This window comes from Melitaea cinxia, chromosome 9, assembly GCF_905220565.1.
Source record: "Melitaea cinxia chromosome 9, ilMelCinx1.1, whole genome shotgun sequence".
NCBI classification, from domain to species: Eukaryota; Metazoa; Arthropoda; class Insecta; order Lepidoptera; family Nymphalidae; genus Melitaea; species Melitaea cinxia.
The window spans coordinates 10,451,238-10,469,883 of NC_059402.1; the positions used below are offsets into that span (position 1 = coordinate 10,451,238).

General features: G+C 30.8%; 1 protein-coding gene across 1 annotated transcript; it reads right to left on the bottom strand.

The window, feature by feature from the left end:
• Nucleotides 1-2,297: 2,297 nt before the first annotated feature.
• Nucleotides 2,298-18,341, bottom strand: LOC123656362 (orcokinin peptides-like). The gene is made up of 7 exons (XM_045592054.1): nt 18,284-18,341; nt 9,146-9,225; nt 8,550-8,601; nt 6,962-7,070; nt 6,223-6,315; nt 3,127-3,246; nt 2,298-2,728 (listed from the first exon to the last, which is right to left on the bottom strand). Exons 2-7 carry the CDS (start codon nt 9,218-9,220, stop codon nt 2,608-2,610), a joined length of 570 nt encoding a protein of 189 aa, XP_045448010.1. The 5' UTR covers nt 9,221-9,225; nt 18,284-18,341; the 3' UTR covers nt 2,298-2,607.
• Between the last annotated feature and the right edge of the window lie 305 nt (nt 18,342-18,646).

Consider the following 18,646-nt stretch of genomic DNA (forward strand, 5'->3'; position numbering starts at 1 on the left):
TAGCCAGGTTCACGTGTACAAAAAGACGGATGAATGATGTTTTATTGAATGAACGAAAACGAAAACAAAGGGTTCACAGTTCATCTATTATTTTGATTTTTTATACATATTTCTTAGAGATATCGTTGAGCAGTGAAATAAAAAAATTACTTTTTACAGAAAGCTAATAAACTAATATAGTATAGTATTGTAAAATCGAACAATAAATCGAGTTATCATTACAAAATTCCACTATTTATTGTTAGAAATTATAGGCTATAATATATCATGTTGTGACGTATAAGAGTTAATAAGAAATAAATGTTAACCAATTCGATTAACGCAAATACTTGATGTAAAGCCACAACTTATACATACGTAATGTATTTATTATTAGTACTAATTACATATATCACCGAGTAAAGTATTATTATACTAATATGAAGCAGCCATGAAGATGATTTGGTTTAGATTGATAGAATTAACCCTTCGGAAAGCGTTAATATTAAATTATATTATTCATCTTAAGCTTTACGAATCAATTACATAAGAGCAAAGGGTGTTTAATGTGATCATTTAATAATAGAAACTGACAACGGTTAATAGCTTAAATAAATGTATTGGCATGTTGATATAATTATTTGTAACTGATGAAAACGTATTATGCCCTTTAACCTTGTTAAGCTTACCTGATGTTTGCCGGAATTTCGTGATAATGTTTCACTGAATTATTAAATTATAGTATGATATTTGTTCATTTATTCACATTATGTTTGAGTTGTCAAACGCGTGCATTTGAAAAACTGTACTAAAACTGTATTTTTAGTAACATTTTAACGTTTAGTTTTGTTTCTTAAAAATTTGTCCTTAACTAGTTTTATTTTTTGTACCCATTTCTTATTTATTAAAGCAATTTTAGATTCGATTATTAAAAAATTACAATGACAAAAATTAGATTTTTTTGCTTCAGCTGATTTTATCTTTTTTTTAATCTTCACTTATTTGTCTAAAAAGTAATAAATTAATACTCATGGAAAACAGATTTTGAAGCTGTTAGCATTTTAAGATTTACGAATATTTAACTTAAAAATTAAATGAACGTGACTAGTGCGAATTTGTAATGAGGAAACTTAAACGGGCGACAAGCGTAAAAAGAGTTCGCTGCGCACAAATTTAAGTTTAATTAGTCTACGATAGATCGCACTTGTGTAAATATTATGTACGATGTTTTTATTTATCTCAATTTATTTACAGTGTTGTTTGACTGATAATAGTATCTATATTTGTCAATTTCATCCGTTGATCTAAAAACGTTACACAGTTTGAACGATTGTTATGAAAAAAAATACGTTTTATTAAAATTGATTGATATTAGATTGATATTAGGTTTTATGAAATTTTACTTTAAAACCGATATTGTTGTATTTTCTGTCTAAACGTTACCGATATGTAAAGCAGGTCAAACATACATATAAAAATCATTCTCTGTATAACAAGTGCTATAATTCCACCATTAATAATTGTGTTTGTTCGCAAACGAAAAAAAACCCACTTCAATTACAAAAGTAGTCATCAGATCTCTCAAAATTATAAGAAACTACAAGACAAGCATCAGCTTTCGATTAAAGCAAGAATCATCAAAATTAGTATACCCAGTGACAAGTTACACGGTATAATAAAAACGTAGATGGACGAAAAAATAGTCAAGCAAATATGCATTATTCGATATAACTTGAAAAGTACTTAATAGATCGCAATCAAATTTAAATGATACTACGTGATACGCACCACCTTACGATTAAAAAAAGAAACATCAAAATTGGTCTACCCAGTAAAAAGTTCTGAATTAATATACATAAAAAATACAGGGACGAATTGAGAACCTCCTTCTTTTTTGGAAGTCGGTTAGAAACAAACATGAATACTATTCCCGTTACTTTACTACTACTATACTGAACAAAAACGATAGTTCTTAATTTCTTATTAATTAATATAAGTCGATCATAACAAAAATTAATATACGTGTATAATTTGTATGTATACACAATAAAAAGAAAATAATACAAATCTTTTAATAATGTAAAGAATGTATTTAATTTCAAAATGAAGGAATAAGAAATAAAAGATTTAAATGACTTTACTTATATATTTATATTAAAATAACATTTTACTAAACTTTTTTATGTATTTTATATTATGATATTTTAATTATATATTTTCTATATAAACACTTATTATTAAACAAATATTACATTTATTAATATCTACGATAACATTTAATAATACTGACTCGTACACTTACATAATTATATAATTTAATAATTTTATTAATTTAAATAAAATTACTAAATATTTTTTACTACTAAATTTGTTTTGAGAAAAGTTTCAAAATATCTAAGTAGATATTGTATAATGTGAATTTAGCATTTTGTAAATGTGTATTTTGCATATTTATGAAGTTTAGTCACGTAAGGAAATTCTAAGTAGGGATAAATTTTAAATTGAACTCATTAAAACTGGTTTAGATAAAAGACGCGAGAGACGCGTGACGGATATGGATAAATAAGTAAATACTTTATCGATATTTTAAAAGTTTGAAAATAGGTCGAGTATTGCTCATTTTAGTATTCAACGTTGGTGGTGCGTAGCGGAGAAGTCATAGGCGCGCTTCGAGCCGATGGGAAACTGAGAGAGATCGATCTCATCCATGGGGTAGTCTGGTCTGTATCTCTTCTTATCGAAGTTTGATCTGCAATGAATAGTCTCTACTTTATCTACTGTAGTATTCTCATTTAATACATTTATTATTATAATATTCTAAAATTTCTAACAATTTGTCTTTCCTGATTCTGAAATAAATAATATAATTTTCACATTTGGCGGATTACTTTTATATTTGGCGGTGAATTTTGGGGAGGCTTATTAAAGTAATAAAATAAATATACATGTGTACCGTTATGCTATAATATGCTCAGTTAAAGAACACTTTGTGTAATATTACTCATATTAAAATATTAACTATTTTATTATTAGGAACCTTACAGAATATTTGATTTCATTGTGTTAAATCTTTTGTGATAAATAAATTATACTGTAATACATTTTATGTATGTTAATATGTTGTTATGTATGGAAATTGTATATTACACTGGTGAATCCAAGTTGTTAGGTCCGTAAAGATGATAGAATCGCTTGAACGGGAAGGGCATTGAAGTCTGGTCGATTTCGTCAAAGTTGCGCTTCTTCACGAGGTTGTTTAGGTTCGACCTGCGTCAATACGATGAATTAGTCTCTTAGAACTAAATAAATGCAACATCTATTTGCATTTCCTTAATAAAAAAAAACTACTTCTACAACGAGTGACAGGTTAAGTGAGGTAGCGGCACAATACTACGACATCAAAAACTAAAAGTAAAAGCATACGTTTCCTCAGCTAAATACTTTTAGTTAGTTACAATCTATCTGAGTACTTAGCGCGTATAATAATATTAAATACAGTTTAATACAAAATTTTACTTAATTTTTTAGTTTGTTTTTAATTAAAATTTTGATCATCATTTAAAAACTACACTGTTGTATCACGTTATTATGTTGTAATTAATGTGGAATACACAATTCAATTAGTCTATAATCAATATTTTCATTTAACTTAAACTAAACCTTTTGTTTGTAACGTAATAATTGGCTGTAAGTGTACTTATAGTTTTGTAGCATAGTATTGTTCAAAATTTGAGAACTAACAAACAACTTTTTAATTCAATCATTATTCATATATGAAAATCAAATTTAAGGGCTCTTGAACAAATACATTTTTCATAATAATTGAGTATTAAATAACAAAAACATTTAGCCTAATATAAGTACCTATAGTATATGTAGGTATAATAACGCAGCATTCACGTAAAACTAAATGTAAAACTTTCTTGAAAATTTAACTCCCTGTGGCGAAATACAAAAGTTACACATAAATGTACATGGAAACTAAGAATAAACACGTTGAAAATAATTATGTTACTTTTGAAATGAACATTAGCATCAAAGTAAAATGTTTAGTAACTAACCAATCCTGAATCCTGAGGGTAATTTAAAAATTTTAAAACTAAAAATAAAAATTAAGAGTTATATGTATTGTTTTGGAAGCCGTTATTGGATATAACGGCTTCCAAAACAAGTAGTTAATATATTATTTAACGTTTAAGTATTGGACATTACATTGTATTTCTTTTTTATATAAAAATAAAAATACGAATAAAAAATGAAGATGATTGAAAGAGAATAAAAGTGATGGATAAGATAATAAGATATACGGTACAGTATAGGTTCTTATCCATTATTAAACCTTCTTGTTAAACAAATCCCTAACATTTTGTTAAAGTCACGGTAAATTTCCCTCGTTGCTCGTATCGTCAGGATAGACAAACATCTAAAATTCATAGACGACCCTCTATTGTCACACAGTTTAAGAACGAATAGAATAAATCTTGACATGTGTGTATGTTGATATAATACAGAAGTACATTTCAGTTGATTTGGAATACATTTGCATTAAAAATTACTGGTTTATTTATTAAAAGAAGAATAGTTTGTAACTTGTATTGTAATATTATATTGTAACTTTTAAAAATAAACTTAAGTCACTTAACCCTTAATTGGCAAGCAAATTGCTCCCTGAATTTTTGAGTTTTATCTATATATTTGTGTTCTATAGGGTCTAAAAAAGGCCAAAAAAATAAATTTAAAAATCTCGTAATTGCAGTTTTTTAGATAATGAATGTCCCACTGACGGTACATTGCCAAAGCTATGGATAACTATGCTCAATTTTTAGTGTCCCGTAGATGGTACGTTGCCAAATAGGGGCAAATAAAATACATACTTTGATTTTAATAAAAGCCTCTATTTATTTCTGGTTAAAAATTCAAAAAACAATTGCGTGGTGATTTTCCAGTTATGAAACATAGCTGTACATTGAATTTAATGCAATATACGCTTGTTTTCCTATGACAATGCATGCAACGTCCTACGTCTTCTTTGGTTGAGATGAAATGCCCAACATTGTCGTATCTTATTGGGCTTACAGGCCGACCTAATCGTGGCTTTTGAATTTTAGAATTTTCTGTTTTCTCAACATCTTGTGATCTTCCTCTCTTTATCAAACATTGATATACTTCATGCCTAAAACCCTTTAAAGGTTTACCTTTTCCTTTCAAATTCTTTCTGTACATCATCCATGCATTATTTAGGCAATTTTGCAATAATTGGGTAAAAATTCCAATATACCTCCTTCTAGTCTTAAAATTTTTCATACATAAAGTGCTATGTCTCTAATTAACTATGTATTAATGAGTCAATATGCTTTTTTAAAATTATCAACATTATCCAAACAAAAAGACAACCTAACATTGAAACCTTTATGTTTACGTACAGACATATTTAAAAATCTAATACTATTAAACGAGCAATTCTTGTATATAAATATAATCTGAATCTCGGAAACGGCTCCAACGATTTTCATGAAATTTAGTATGCAGGGGATTTGGGGTGCGATAAATCGATATACCTTGCTAGTATTCATTTTTAGAAAATGTCGTTTTATCCCTGTTTTTAGGCAATGAAAAAATGGCTACAATATCGTTAGAATACGAAGGTCTATTTTGCAATTGTTAATAAAGTTGTAATAGCTCAGGTGGAAAATCGGCCGGTCGGGATCGACCGAGAAGACCACCGTTTAAATCCCCATGTCTCCAGATCGATTGTTTCTTTTATTTATTTTTTTCTAATTGCACTCATGATTTTTTATTTAAATAAGCAGTTCATATTTTTTATTACTATGTCGGTAAAATCGGAAAATATTATTCATATTTTATCAATATATAATTCGTATTTAAATACACTAAAAAACACGATTTACTAAAAATACCGAGCTAACCTCGGGCAACCAGGTACTTTTAATATTAACAGCGGTAAAGAAAAAAAAATATTATTGTAACAAATATTATTAAATTGGATTTTGATTGATGTTTGATGATGATTGCGTAGCTACAAGTTTAGTTACTCTTCACAAATATTTATTTATTTAAGGCTGTTTGTATAATACAGTCAATATTATCGAAAGGTAACGTTAACATTATTTGAATTTCAATGAGTGAACGTAAAATATGTATACACAATAAAAGCAATCGAAGGTGTTAATGGTGAAGAAATAAAAGTCATTTCCAACCGGATTTATCATATGCATCACTTACCGGTCGATCTCATCGAAATTGCGCTTGGGATAGCCGTCTCCATAATATCCGTACTCGATAGGTGACCAAGGATCGCGTTTACCCCCATAAGGACTACAAGCAAATACTTTTTATAAATCACAGTTACATTATATATATAAAAACATACCAAAGATAAATATATACTTTACGAAAATTTTAAGTTTAACCCCTGTAATTGGTAAATTTTTCTTTTCAACAATTGTACACTATTTTCATTTAATAATTTGCTCACTGGAATATAACTCGATCAGTTACAGTTTATAAGTAAAAACACAATAGCTCTTTTGATCTATTATTTAAGGCAAAATGTTTGTTTTTTCTCACTACTAGAAATGGAACTTTGTATGTTGTGAATACATTGAGTTTCACGTTTGAATAATCAAAGAAGTGTAGGAATAGTCAAGAAATATAATCACACGAGCCACAAAGAATTTTCTCGATGGATAATGGTTTTTTAAACAAACAAAAAAAAATGCTAACACTGTATCACGAACTTTTCTTTGTTGAATAATTCAAACCTGATTAGACCAATTTGTAGCATTACCTACGTCGGCGATTGGAAAGAGAGTCTTCGAAATACGTATATTTGAACTTCAGAAACGTAAACAAGTAGATAACACTTTAAAGAATTCGAATTTTTCAAAGAATATAAAATAGAAATAAAAACATACGTATAATACGTTTTATTACTATTTATATTTTAAGAAATATATCTTACCTTACAAATTCGAATCTCCTACCCGTGAAATAAGGAGAATGGCGTAGTTCCCGTACTTCGCGCACCAAATGTCCACCGCCAAGAGGATCCAAGTTACGTGGTTTCTGACCTAAATTACAATAGAAATGTTTAAAGTAAACGCCAGTAAATTAAACTAATAAACTCATAGTTAGTTTAAAACATCTTACCTCTTATGATATTGATGATTCCTATTAAAATTTTTACCTATATAATGCATGACAGGGGTCAGGCGAGGAAAGCTTAAGTATTGCATACGTATGAAGGATGAATTACAAAAGCATAATCGTACTTAGTACAAAGAGTCTGTACTCACTAGTAATTTGCTTCAGTAATGCAAAGGTAAGATCTAAATGAAGTTCTTAAAACATTTCCCATATGCAAGACATTTATTTTACTTGAAAATCTATTTCACAAACATTTGACACTTAATAAATAACACCAAAAATATTAAATTTACTTAAATACATCACATACATTACGCTGTAGAATTATAGGGATTTAGTAAACAAAGAAAATATTACATGATATTGCCGTCTTAACGTGGTTTAAATAAAGTTTCCGCCACCGAGTGGGTCTACTTGTCGCATGAAGTTACTCCCTCCAATAGAGTCCAAATTTCGGACGAAATTTCCACCTCCTAAAGAATCAAGGGTTCTTTTAACTAAATTGGGTCCACCAATCTGGTCGAGATTTTTCTTGACGAAGTTACTACCTCCAAGAGGATCAAGGTTGCGAACGAAGTTACCGCCCCCGAGAGGATCTAGGAATCTAGCGTATGGCATTTTATAATCTACGTTTCTCCCAAGAAGACTAGAGCCTCCAATTCTATTAGAAGCCTTTTTCCCAAAATGGATGCTTCTTCCCAGAAGGGATGATCCACCTAATCCACCAGTTATCCTTTCCAAAGAATTACTGTCGTAATTGTTTATGTTTCTTCCCAGTAAAGAAGAACCTCCAATATGACCCTTTACATCTCCAAGTTGGTTTTCATATTGCTGCATAAGCAAATTCAAAACGTAGTCCATTTCTTCGTTTTGCCTAAAGTCTGGAACAATATATTTACTGTTAAAAGGGTTCTAATGAATCGATTTATGTGCCAATTGAAAATGTTGTGTACTTACCTTGGGACCAGGTTAGTGCGCAATTTGTATTTTGAGGTGCAGTTGTTATGGTGCAGAGGAAAACTCTGTGAAGTGCGATTCCATCACCATGAATAAAACGTGAAAGGGGAAACTTAGTTGGAATTAGTGGTGCAATATTTTATGTAGTAAAAGTTTTTATGTGCATATAGTGCCAGGGGTTAAGTTAATAAGAATAATGTAAGAACGTATTTTATAAGTATTAAAAAAATGTGTGATAATACATAAATTATATAATTGTATACGGACTAAATTAACGCAGTAAATATTAATTAGTATATATTAAGTATTAAATCTTATTTGTTAAAACGTTATATAGTTCTCTGTGCTGAAGGTTTTGGTTTAAACATTCCGAAGTGCAATAGCATAACCGGGATTTTGTGCGCCTCATTCAAAGTTAGAAAGACTAAAGTATTTACAAAAATTACCGTTAGTGTCGTAGTCTCCAGTACGGTGTTCACCCACACTTACATCTTGATCCTAAGATTTGACATTGTTATTAAAAAATTGTAAGAAAATGATAGAAAATACAAAAAATTATATTTATACAATATTAAAACAGAGCCATTTAAAGTCTTTAACATTTTGGGGAAATTTAAAATACATCAGTATTTAAAAGATATACTGAAGTAGAAACAAAGCCGACATAAGCTCCATTCAAATTTCTCACAATTATTTCATTATTTGCACGAGGCTTTCCTTTTCTCGCGAACAGTAATCAGTATCTGATTGGAAGCTTAATTTGTTATTATATTTCCATAGATCGAGGCTCGAGCAACGTATAAGTAAAATTATTTTAGATTTTAATTAACGATTTTTCTCTATAATTTTTTTTTAAATAAAGTTAAATAACGATAGAGCTTATAAGTGATTACAAAATTACAAAATATAATTTAAATTCAATGCGAAGAATTTTTAAGTTTTTGAAATGTTATAATTCTGATATTTAGAGATACAGTCAAATTTAATGTAGAATTTCAGATCAAAATATTAATTGAAATTTAAAATCATGCTATTTTATTACCTGATGAAGATTAGCACTGCAACAAACTAGCAGTGTGGCCAAAGCCAAAGTCACTGCGCCCCCAGTTCGCATCATTGTACCTGTTAAAATGTTTCAATTATTAGTTGCACCTCGCAGTTACACTCGTAATTTCCAATCACTTGGGAATAAAAAGTAGCCTTTCTGCTATTCTGAATCTCCAGCTATGAGCGAACCGCTTCTCATTACAATTCGTTCGGAAGTTTTTACGTGAAAAAAATATTAAAACATCTATTCAAATACCCTCACAAACTTTTGTAACTATTATATTAGTAGTATTATTTGCTGTTCCGTGTGATAGGATTCCCAAACAACATATTTTCGAAAGAAAGTACCATATACAACCATTTAAGGCTGAAAGAGACTAATCCGGCATACGTGAGGTCCGCATTTATACCGATGGCTCCAAAATGGGGACTGGCACCGGTGCCGGAGTGTACTCACAAGACCTTAATATCAATTTATCACTAACGCTGAGCCAACACAGCTCCATCTTTTAATGTGAGTGTGTTGCGATAACCCATGCAGCCACCGCCGTCCTGTCAAAAGGCATTAGGGATTGCAACATCCGTATTCTGTCGGACAGCATGGCCGTACTTAAAGTACTAGGGAGCAATTCGACCAACTCTAGTCTTATATACGAATTTCATCAAACCCTGGAAGTATTAGCCTCACATAATGAGGTAATTCTCCAGTGGATAAAAGGACATAGTGGATCGCACGGAAACGATGCTGCCGACGAGCTTGCAAGACAGGGGTCCAATACAAAGGTAGCCGGCCCAACTATCCTACTGCCGCTACCATTTGGACAACTGCGCTCGTGGGTAAGGCAACGTACACGTGCAAATCACAATGCCCTCTGGGCAAACCGAACCGGCTGTAGACAATCCAAATTGATACTCACGGTAGTATCACCGCACCTAGCGTGCCGACTGCTCAGTCTTAACCGTCTGGACATCAGAATAGTTGTTGGCACGATTACCGGCCACATGGCACTTAATCACCACCTATTCATCATGAATGCAACAGACAGCCCTCTTTGCAGGGACTGTCTGGCTGCTGAAAAAACAGCCGCCCACGTAATCCTGGAATGCGAGGGAGTGGTCGCACACCGGGCTACCATCCTTGAGGAAATAAGGACGCTCCGAGAAGCCTGTGAACGCCCCAGGAGGTTCTTGAGCTTCTGGAAGGAGCTGGGCTGGCTGAACTAGTCAGCCCTCTTTTCACGCATAATGGACCACCTTTGCGTCTAAATGCGGAAAACCGAGCCCAATACAGTACAATAGTAGTATTATTAATGAATACAATTATATTATTGAATTGATATTTTAATAATGTTTTAATTGAATAAAATGCAGTTAATGTTAAAACATTGCGATAAATATTCCTAAAATTAAACTTCTTAAATTATCCTTTGAGTCCATTATTATTTTTGACGTATATGGAACAGAAACAAGCCAACAACTTTATGTTGTTTTATGTTAAACTGATCTAGAAAACTTTGTTTAAAAGCGAGTAACTCATATTTACAACCTAAATATTGAGTTATGCTGTGGATGTGTTCTTTAGCTAGCTACTAAAACAGGATCTTTATTTTATATAACAATAATACAAATATAACACAACTTTTCTCACTTCGCTGTAGTTAATATAAAATTATACAACTATATTAGTAGCGTATAACAAGTAGTAATATAGACTCCTACTACAGTATAAAATCAGGCTATTTATTTATTTGTTACTCTCTAATTTCAACGTAGTAAATAAAAATTAAATACTATTTTTGTTAGAATAGTCAGTTAATAAATGGAGATTATGGCTAAAACAATAAGAAAAGGGATACAAAAATCACGCTGTGACTTATGAGGAGAGTCGGGTTTATTATTTTAGTTTAGTAGAGAAAGTGTAGTATTTAGGTAATTGAAAAATAAAAGTTGTTGTCACTGGGATGATCGGTTAATAATACTTACTAAAAGTTTGGTTGACTGCTTTTATATTCAAAAAATATGAATGTAAAAGTTTCAAGCAGTTGATAACCTGTCTATCGAATTAGATTATATGTCATAGGGGATACTGTGTCATAGGTGACACTAATATATAAAAACAGCAACTGTACCTGTATTGATCGTATTTCACGTGAATAGGCGCAAAGGATGTCTAGTATTGAAATAGTTTAACCATATTATTTGAAACTTAACTTTAAATGTTATAAAACACGTAAGCAGTATTTTTATCTCTCTTTAATCAGTTTAAGCAGAGAAGATCTCTGTTGTTATATTACGATTAAATATAAAAACATAAAATTAAAATACATGGTTGCAATCTTTACTATTACTGTGAGAACCGTAATTGACTGAGATCGTCGATTTTACAAAATAGAAGAAGATTACGAAAAGATAATAAATTTCACAGAAATTGACTTAATGGCCGAAGACAGAGCGACAATGACTCAATATTAAAAATGGAAAAGAATTTCAGTAACGGTTCAAAAATAATCTTCAAAATTTTAAGTGGCTTATTGTATTTGTATTTATAGTAGCTATTAACTAGGCTTTATAGAGTAGACATTTCTGTTTTAACTTATATTTTTGAAGAGAAATTACTTTTTTTGAATATCATATCAAAAATTGACCGCTCCAGCGGGGCTCGAACCCGCGTCTCCGACTGACCGTGTCGGCGCTCTAGCCAATTAAGCTATGGAACGATGTACCCGCTGGAGCGAAATTTTTGATATGATGATTTTTATTTTCGGCTTAAGCGAACCGTGGCGCCGTCTGTAGTGAGTTCTTTACAGAGACCCGTAACTATTCAAAGTTTCATATTACAATGAAAATCTTTGACAGGAGACGACACCATGCTATTTTTAATATGTACGATTTTATTTTTGTGTTACCCACACATTAGGAATTCTAAACATTTTTGAATATCATTAGAAATTACTTCTTTAGAATTATTGTTATTTGTAAATCGATGAAATATAAAAGGATCACGATTTATTTATTTATTTATTAATTTATAAGATCACCAACATACTGTACACTGTTGCTACATAACATATTATAATCAACAGAAATATAACTAAGTGGTGTAGTAAAATTAAGACCACGAAAGTTACAGTGGCAAAAATATTCTATTTACATAAGGAAAGCAATGTTAAAAAAGAACAATATAGAATAGAATCAGTAGTCAAAATAGTTTTGGGAGAACAATATCGAATACACTATTTTTGTATCACACAGTATTTTTGTCTTCACGGTAAAAATACTACTTTACCGAAGTTTCACTTCTGCCGTGTACAAAATAGTGTACACATACACCTTTTTATTAAACAAGAACTTGTTTACGGTTTTTTAATATATCAGCCAGTTTATGCTGTTTATATGTATATATATGTGTGTGTGCGCGCAAATAAGTCTTATGCGCAGTAGAATTTATCCTACTCAAAATCAGAGTAGCCCGTTCGGGAAAGTGGCTCAACTTTACAGGAGATCATAGCTAAATAATACTGCTATCAAATATTTTTGGGTTCCTGTGATGAGTAAGATGGCCACAGGTTCTGGGGAGGGTCGAGGGTAGGGTCGATTACGAGCACACGCAACGCTTCTGGTTCTATAGGCATTTATAGGCTATGGTAACCATTTATCATCAGATGGGTCGTACGCTTGTTTGACGACCTAGTCAAATAAATAAAAAAACTAGCGTTATTTGGTTCACAGACCACAACCTGGTTTTTTTTAAGAAACGTAAGATAAGTTTATTAAAAATCGAAATATCATATAATTATTATACATTTTAGCATGCGATAATTCTTGTTACGAAATGGGAGATTGCATAGAAATGTGAAATGGATTTTGTCCTTAAGAATTTGCATTTATTATTAAATAGCAGTGCAGTATGTTATGTATTACACTGCACAACAAAATTGCAACTTTTGTCTGATGAATGAATTTTATCACATGATGTTTACTAATTTGACTTCACTGATTCTAAATATACCCTCATTTGTGTTGTGACAGTTCTTGTTTACGAGTTATAGCTTCCACTAAAAATTCACTGTGTTACACTGTTAATTTGCTGATAATAATTAATTAATTAAGTTTTCTTAATATAATTTGATATGGCATCGTCAAGTCGAGTTTGTGTGAATGATCCGAATCATTTTTGTTTCATTTGCGGAGAGTATATGTTTAAACAATATCGTTTAAATGTGACAGCGTTCGTAAATGAGGCTTACAAAAACTACTTTGGTCACCCGCTGGAAATGAAAAATAAGCCTTGGATTCCGCAAAAGGTATGCAAAACGTGTGTTGAGTTTCTACGTTTGTGGACAAATAAGAAAAGGAATAAATTTCGGTACGAAACCGCTATGATCTGGAATGAACCCGTGAACCACCACGACGATTGTTATTTTTGTTTGGTGAACATAACTGGCATTAACCGAAAAAATCGAACCAAATGGGAATATTCTTGCATACGGTCGGCACATAGACGTGTTTGCCTCCGTTACATATAAAACTAGGGCTTATAAAACAATTCGTAAAAGGTCTTGACAAAAATGGAAATTGTTTCCGTTTTTTATCAAAAAAGTTTCCAAAACTGAGTGCAGAAAAGATAAAAGCGGGCGTTTTTGACGGGCCACAGATAAGATCGTTAATAAAAGACTCAAATTTTACGGACATTATGACAGAGATTGAGAAAAAGGCATGGAATGAGTTTGTTTGGCTTGTTCAAAATTTTTTGGGAAATAAGAAAAGTTCTGACTGTTCTCAACACATCGAACAACTAATGAGTCACTTTCAAAGGCTTGGATGTAACATGAGTATCAAGTTACACTTTCTCCACAACCACCTGGACTGTTTTCCCGCCAATCTTGGGGATCTAAGTGAAGAACAGGGCGAGCGATTCCACCAGGACCTTCGTACGATGGAGGAACGCTATCAAGGCTACTGGAACGCACACATGATGGCTGACTATTGTTGGAGCATTCAGAACAGCTCTCTACCTTCAGCTTCAAAAAGGAAATCAAATAAAAGAAAGTTTTTTTCAACTTAAAAACTAAATAAAATAGGATTATCTTTAAATATATAGTGTTTTATTATAAAAAGACCTATGTGTAATATTTTTTTAACTAGAGCTGATACAGAAATTTCAGTCACAGATTTGAAAACGTCATTAACAATTGGACTAATATCATGTAACATAACCCAATCATCAGACATGCTGTTGTGCAGTGTTATCCGTCTGCAAATTTGCATAATATTAAATTAACATATTTAAGAGAATTTGCTTCAATTTATTCAACAAGGAATTATTTGCTTCGGATTAGAATACTCATTTTTATTGATATGAGATATAGTATATATATTTGTGAAATGACTGGTCAATAAAGCTCGTAACTTCAACTTGATTTGTAAGAATTTATATGTATTTATTTAATGGTTAATAAAGTTCTATCTAAACTAAACTAAGTACTATTGTAATTTTTTATGAAATAATTTTAATAAAATAGTTACTTTCGTAATACGAGTATTATTCATTTTTTTATCCATGTTCGTTGTAACTGATTTTAATGTCTTACTAGCCGATCCGGCAAACTTAGATATTTTTTATTTTATTTTATTCTACCTTGTCCTGACAATAATGAAACAAATATTTTAGCGATTTATTTATGTTTATATACATCACACACACACACTTCAGCCTAATACAGTCCACTGCTGGACATAGGCCCAAAAGTTTGGGGGCCTTATTTATATACATTTACAGTTTCATAAATTTTTGTAGCCGATGTTATAGTTATATTTAATAGGAGTAAATTTTTTAAACCTTAGTTTGTTGCATTTTGTCAGATATTCTTTACGTTAGTTTATTTTTTTATTTCTTAATTGAGATTGTTGTTTTACCGAATATAGAGTTGTTTATAGTTAGAGCAGCGATGAGTTAATAATTGTTTGATAGTATGTTCTGTTAGTAACCTTTATTTTAATAAACAGCGACCTAATTTAGTTCAGTAAATGAAGTAAACAGATGTTTTCACAATAATATCACTGATCCTCTCCTCTCAGCCTCGTTATGAATCTTTGCAACAAACTTCACGGGGAGTCCTTAAAAATAAACTCACAAAGGCAAATACTTGTTGCATTTTGTTTATTGCTATCGATTATTTTGTCTATAACACAACTTGATATGCTTTTAAATGTATATATATATATATATATATATATATAAAAAATTGAATGTTTGCCTGTATGTTCTTTATAGAATCGTAAACTATGTATTTGATCATGTCATGATATTCAGCAAAGTTCTGAGTTTGTATGACCAAAAAAAAAATTAATCTACGCGTAATTTTAATATATAAAAAATTACCCGTCACGTTGTTTGTCCGCGACGGACTCCTAAACTACTTAACCGATTTTAATATCTAAGATTTTATTTTTGTGTTACCCACATTAGGAATTCTAAACATTTTGAATATCATATCAAAAATTGACCGCTCCAGTGGGGTTCGAACCCGCGTCTCCGACGTACCGTGTCGGCGCTCTAGCCAATTAAGCTATGGAACGATGCACCCGCTCGAGCGAAATTTTCGATATGATAATTTTTAATTTCGGTTTAAGCGAACCGTGGCGCGTGTCGGAGACGCGGGTTCGAACCCCACTGGAGCGGTCAATTTTTGATATGATATTCAAAATAACCGATTTTAATCAAATTTGCACACCGTGTGCAGTTTGATCCAACTTGAAAGATAAGCTTTATTTTATTTCGATATAGGTATATGTAATTAACAAAAAATTGTATTTAAGAAAAATAATTGTGTCTGCAGGCAAACGAAGAAAGAGCGACTTTAATTATATCGAAAAGTAATACAACGTAGGTAGACGAAAAATTGTCAAGTAAATACGCATTATCAAAGATTACTCCAAAAGTTGTAATCAGATCTCGATGAAATGATAAACATCGGCTTTCGATTAAATTAAAAATCATCAAAATCGGTACATCCAGTAAAAAGTTATGGGTATTTTCGAGAGTTTCCCTCGATTTCTCTGGGATCCCATTATCAAATCCTGGTTTCCTTATCATGGTACCAAACTAGGGATATCTCTTTTCCAACAAAAAAAGAGTTATCAAAATCGGTTCATAACGACGGACTTATCCCCGAATATACATAAAAATATGTTTATATATATATATATATATATATACAGTCGAATTTAGTAACCTTCTCCTTATTTTGAAGTCGGTTAAAAAATAAGGCGGTACGGAGTTCGCCAGGTCAGCTAATAATATAATATTATAAAACGTAGAAGAAATAACTGTTAGTACAGTCAGTCGTTACAGTAGAAATATTGCGTCGGTGGAAGATAATTGAACATCCAATTAGTTAACAATAAGAACACGATTTTTATCATCCCGGTTTTACTTTAATATCCTGGTATCGCGTATTAATTAAATAAATAATTTATAGTCTATTACGTTTCATGCTTACGTTAAAAATTCTGAAAGGTTTGTAATTTAATATTAGCCGGTCAACGGTATATAAATACTCATAAGTCTAGGTTATTATTTATCTTCTCTTGTCCTAGTTAGAGTGGGTTTTATTAATTATTTAGTAAGTTTTAGCGAACGGATAAACGTTTAAACTAACTTGTAGTAGTTCAAACGGTTTGAAATTTAATGCAATTGAGGTCATAACGTAGTGATAATATTATTTTGAATATAATCGATTTTTTTTTAAATATAGTTTTTCTTTAAAATATTAAAATATAAATGCTTTGTTTGAAATAGCATAAGTAATTTTGTCGTCACATTTTAGAATTTTAACTAATCAAAACGTTTTTATGAAACCTTGAGAATTACCACGGAAAATCAAGAACTGAAATTCTACACGTGCAAGCAATCATCTAATTACTAGCAATTTTTAATCTAAATATAGACACGAATTTATAGAATCAGAATTTTACTGTTTGAGAATGGATCATAATAGAAACATCTGCCTACTCAATTTGTGACATATATTTGTGGAACGAAATTTATAAATTTAAAGAAATAAATGAAAAGAATGAAAGAAATAAATTCATTTATTCGGAACTCAAAATTAATAGTTAAATCATTTATCCTTAAAATAACGCAAATTAAAAAAAATATTTTAAAAATGGTATACTCGTAATCTAATATATAAAATTCTCGTGTCGCGGTGTTTGTAGTTAAACTCCTCCGAAACGGCTTGACCGAAACGGCTTCTCGTGAAATTTTGTGTGCATATTGGGTTAGGTCTGAGAATCGAACGTCTATTTTTCATACCCCTAAGTTATAAGGGGGGATTAAGGGGTTAATAATATATATTGTAAAACAACGTTTGCGGGGTCAGCTAATATATTTATATAATAAATATGGGTTATGACAAAATATTATGAGTTTCGTATCGTTCTTATAAACCTATAGTCTTAGAGTATGTTAAAATTAAATTAAAAGTATTATATACTAACTAGGCTCTACGATAATATTATATAAGCTTATTTAAACGTTAAATTGGGAATTTAAGCTTAAAACTCTTTTATTACACGTTTATCTATAAATGTTTAAAAACTATTTCGAAGAACTATGTCATTTTTTGACATGGACATGGACATTTTTTGTCTACAATTAAAAATCGAATTATATAATAAATTATGTAAATATCTATAAATAATTGGATGTATCTATGATCTGATCCTTTATGTGCACGACTTTTGTTATTTTTTTTAATAAGCATTTAATGAACTTCGGGTTTTCAATAGTCTGAGTTATCAAGTTGACAGAATATTAAAGTTTTTTTCTGAAAACAAGATATTCACGCATGATATATTGCTTATTTAATTAACTTCTAGAACAGATACCATAAGCAAATCATGACATCCAGTAACTTATACAGTTAATCTTAACATATTTAGTAGCTATTCTGTTACAACTTTTTGCAATATAAAAATAACTATTGAATTACGAAAAAAAAATACTAATACGCGACACGAAATACGTGACACAAAATATACGTTAATAATGCAGCATATTTATTTTCAAAAAATATATTGCCATTTTTTGACACGGCAGACTTTTTTTTTTAAATAAAATACTACTTACCAGTTGTGCCTGTCGTAGGGCGGTAGTGCTAGGGCGGTTGAGTCGGTTGTTGGAATGCGGTGTGTCGAAGGCTTTCGCGCTTATATACGCGTTGGGCGGAGGCGGGTCCCGCCCTCCGCCTTGTTAGTCTGCATCATACATATACTAATGATAACTTTTGTCCTCTTATATCATTGAATATTTAAAAAAGTTAATACACACCTATTATACTACAAAATATTAATGAATATCAGCATAAATAAAACATATTTTAGTCTATTTTAAAATTTTATCCATACGCTAGAAACTCGGCAAAAAAATTTTTTTGTTGGCTGTGAAAATGACATTTTTTTGTTTGTTAAATAAATTTCAAATACAAATTTT

Bases quoted from the DNA above. Each gene is read 5' to 3' on its own strand.
- LOC123656362 (XM_045592054.1), bottom strand. From the start codon at position 9,220: ATGATGCGAACTGGGGGCGCAGTGACTTTGGCTTTGGCCACACTGCTA. The intron at 6,316-6,961 runs GTAAGATATATT...ATTTGCTTGTAG, and splicing joins AGGAGATTCGAATTTGTAAG to TCCTTATGGGGGTAAACGCG. The intron at 2,729-3,126 runs GTAATATACAAT...TATTCATTGCAG, and splicing joins AACAACTTGGATTCACCAGT to ATCAAACTTCGATAAGAAGA.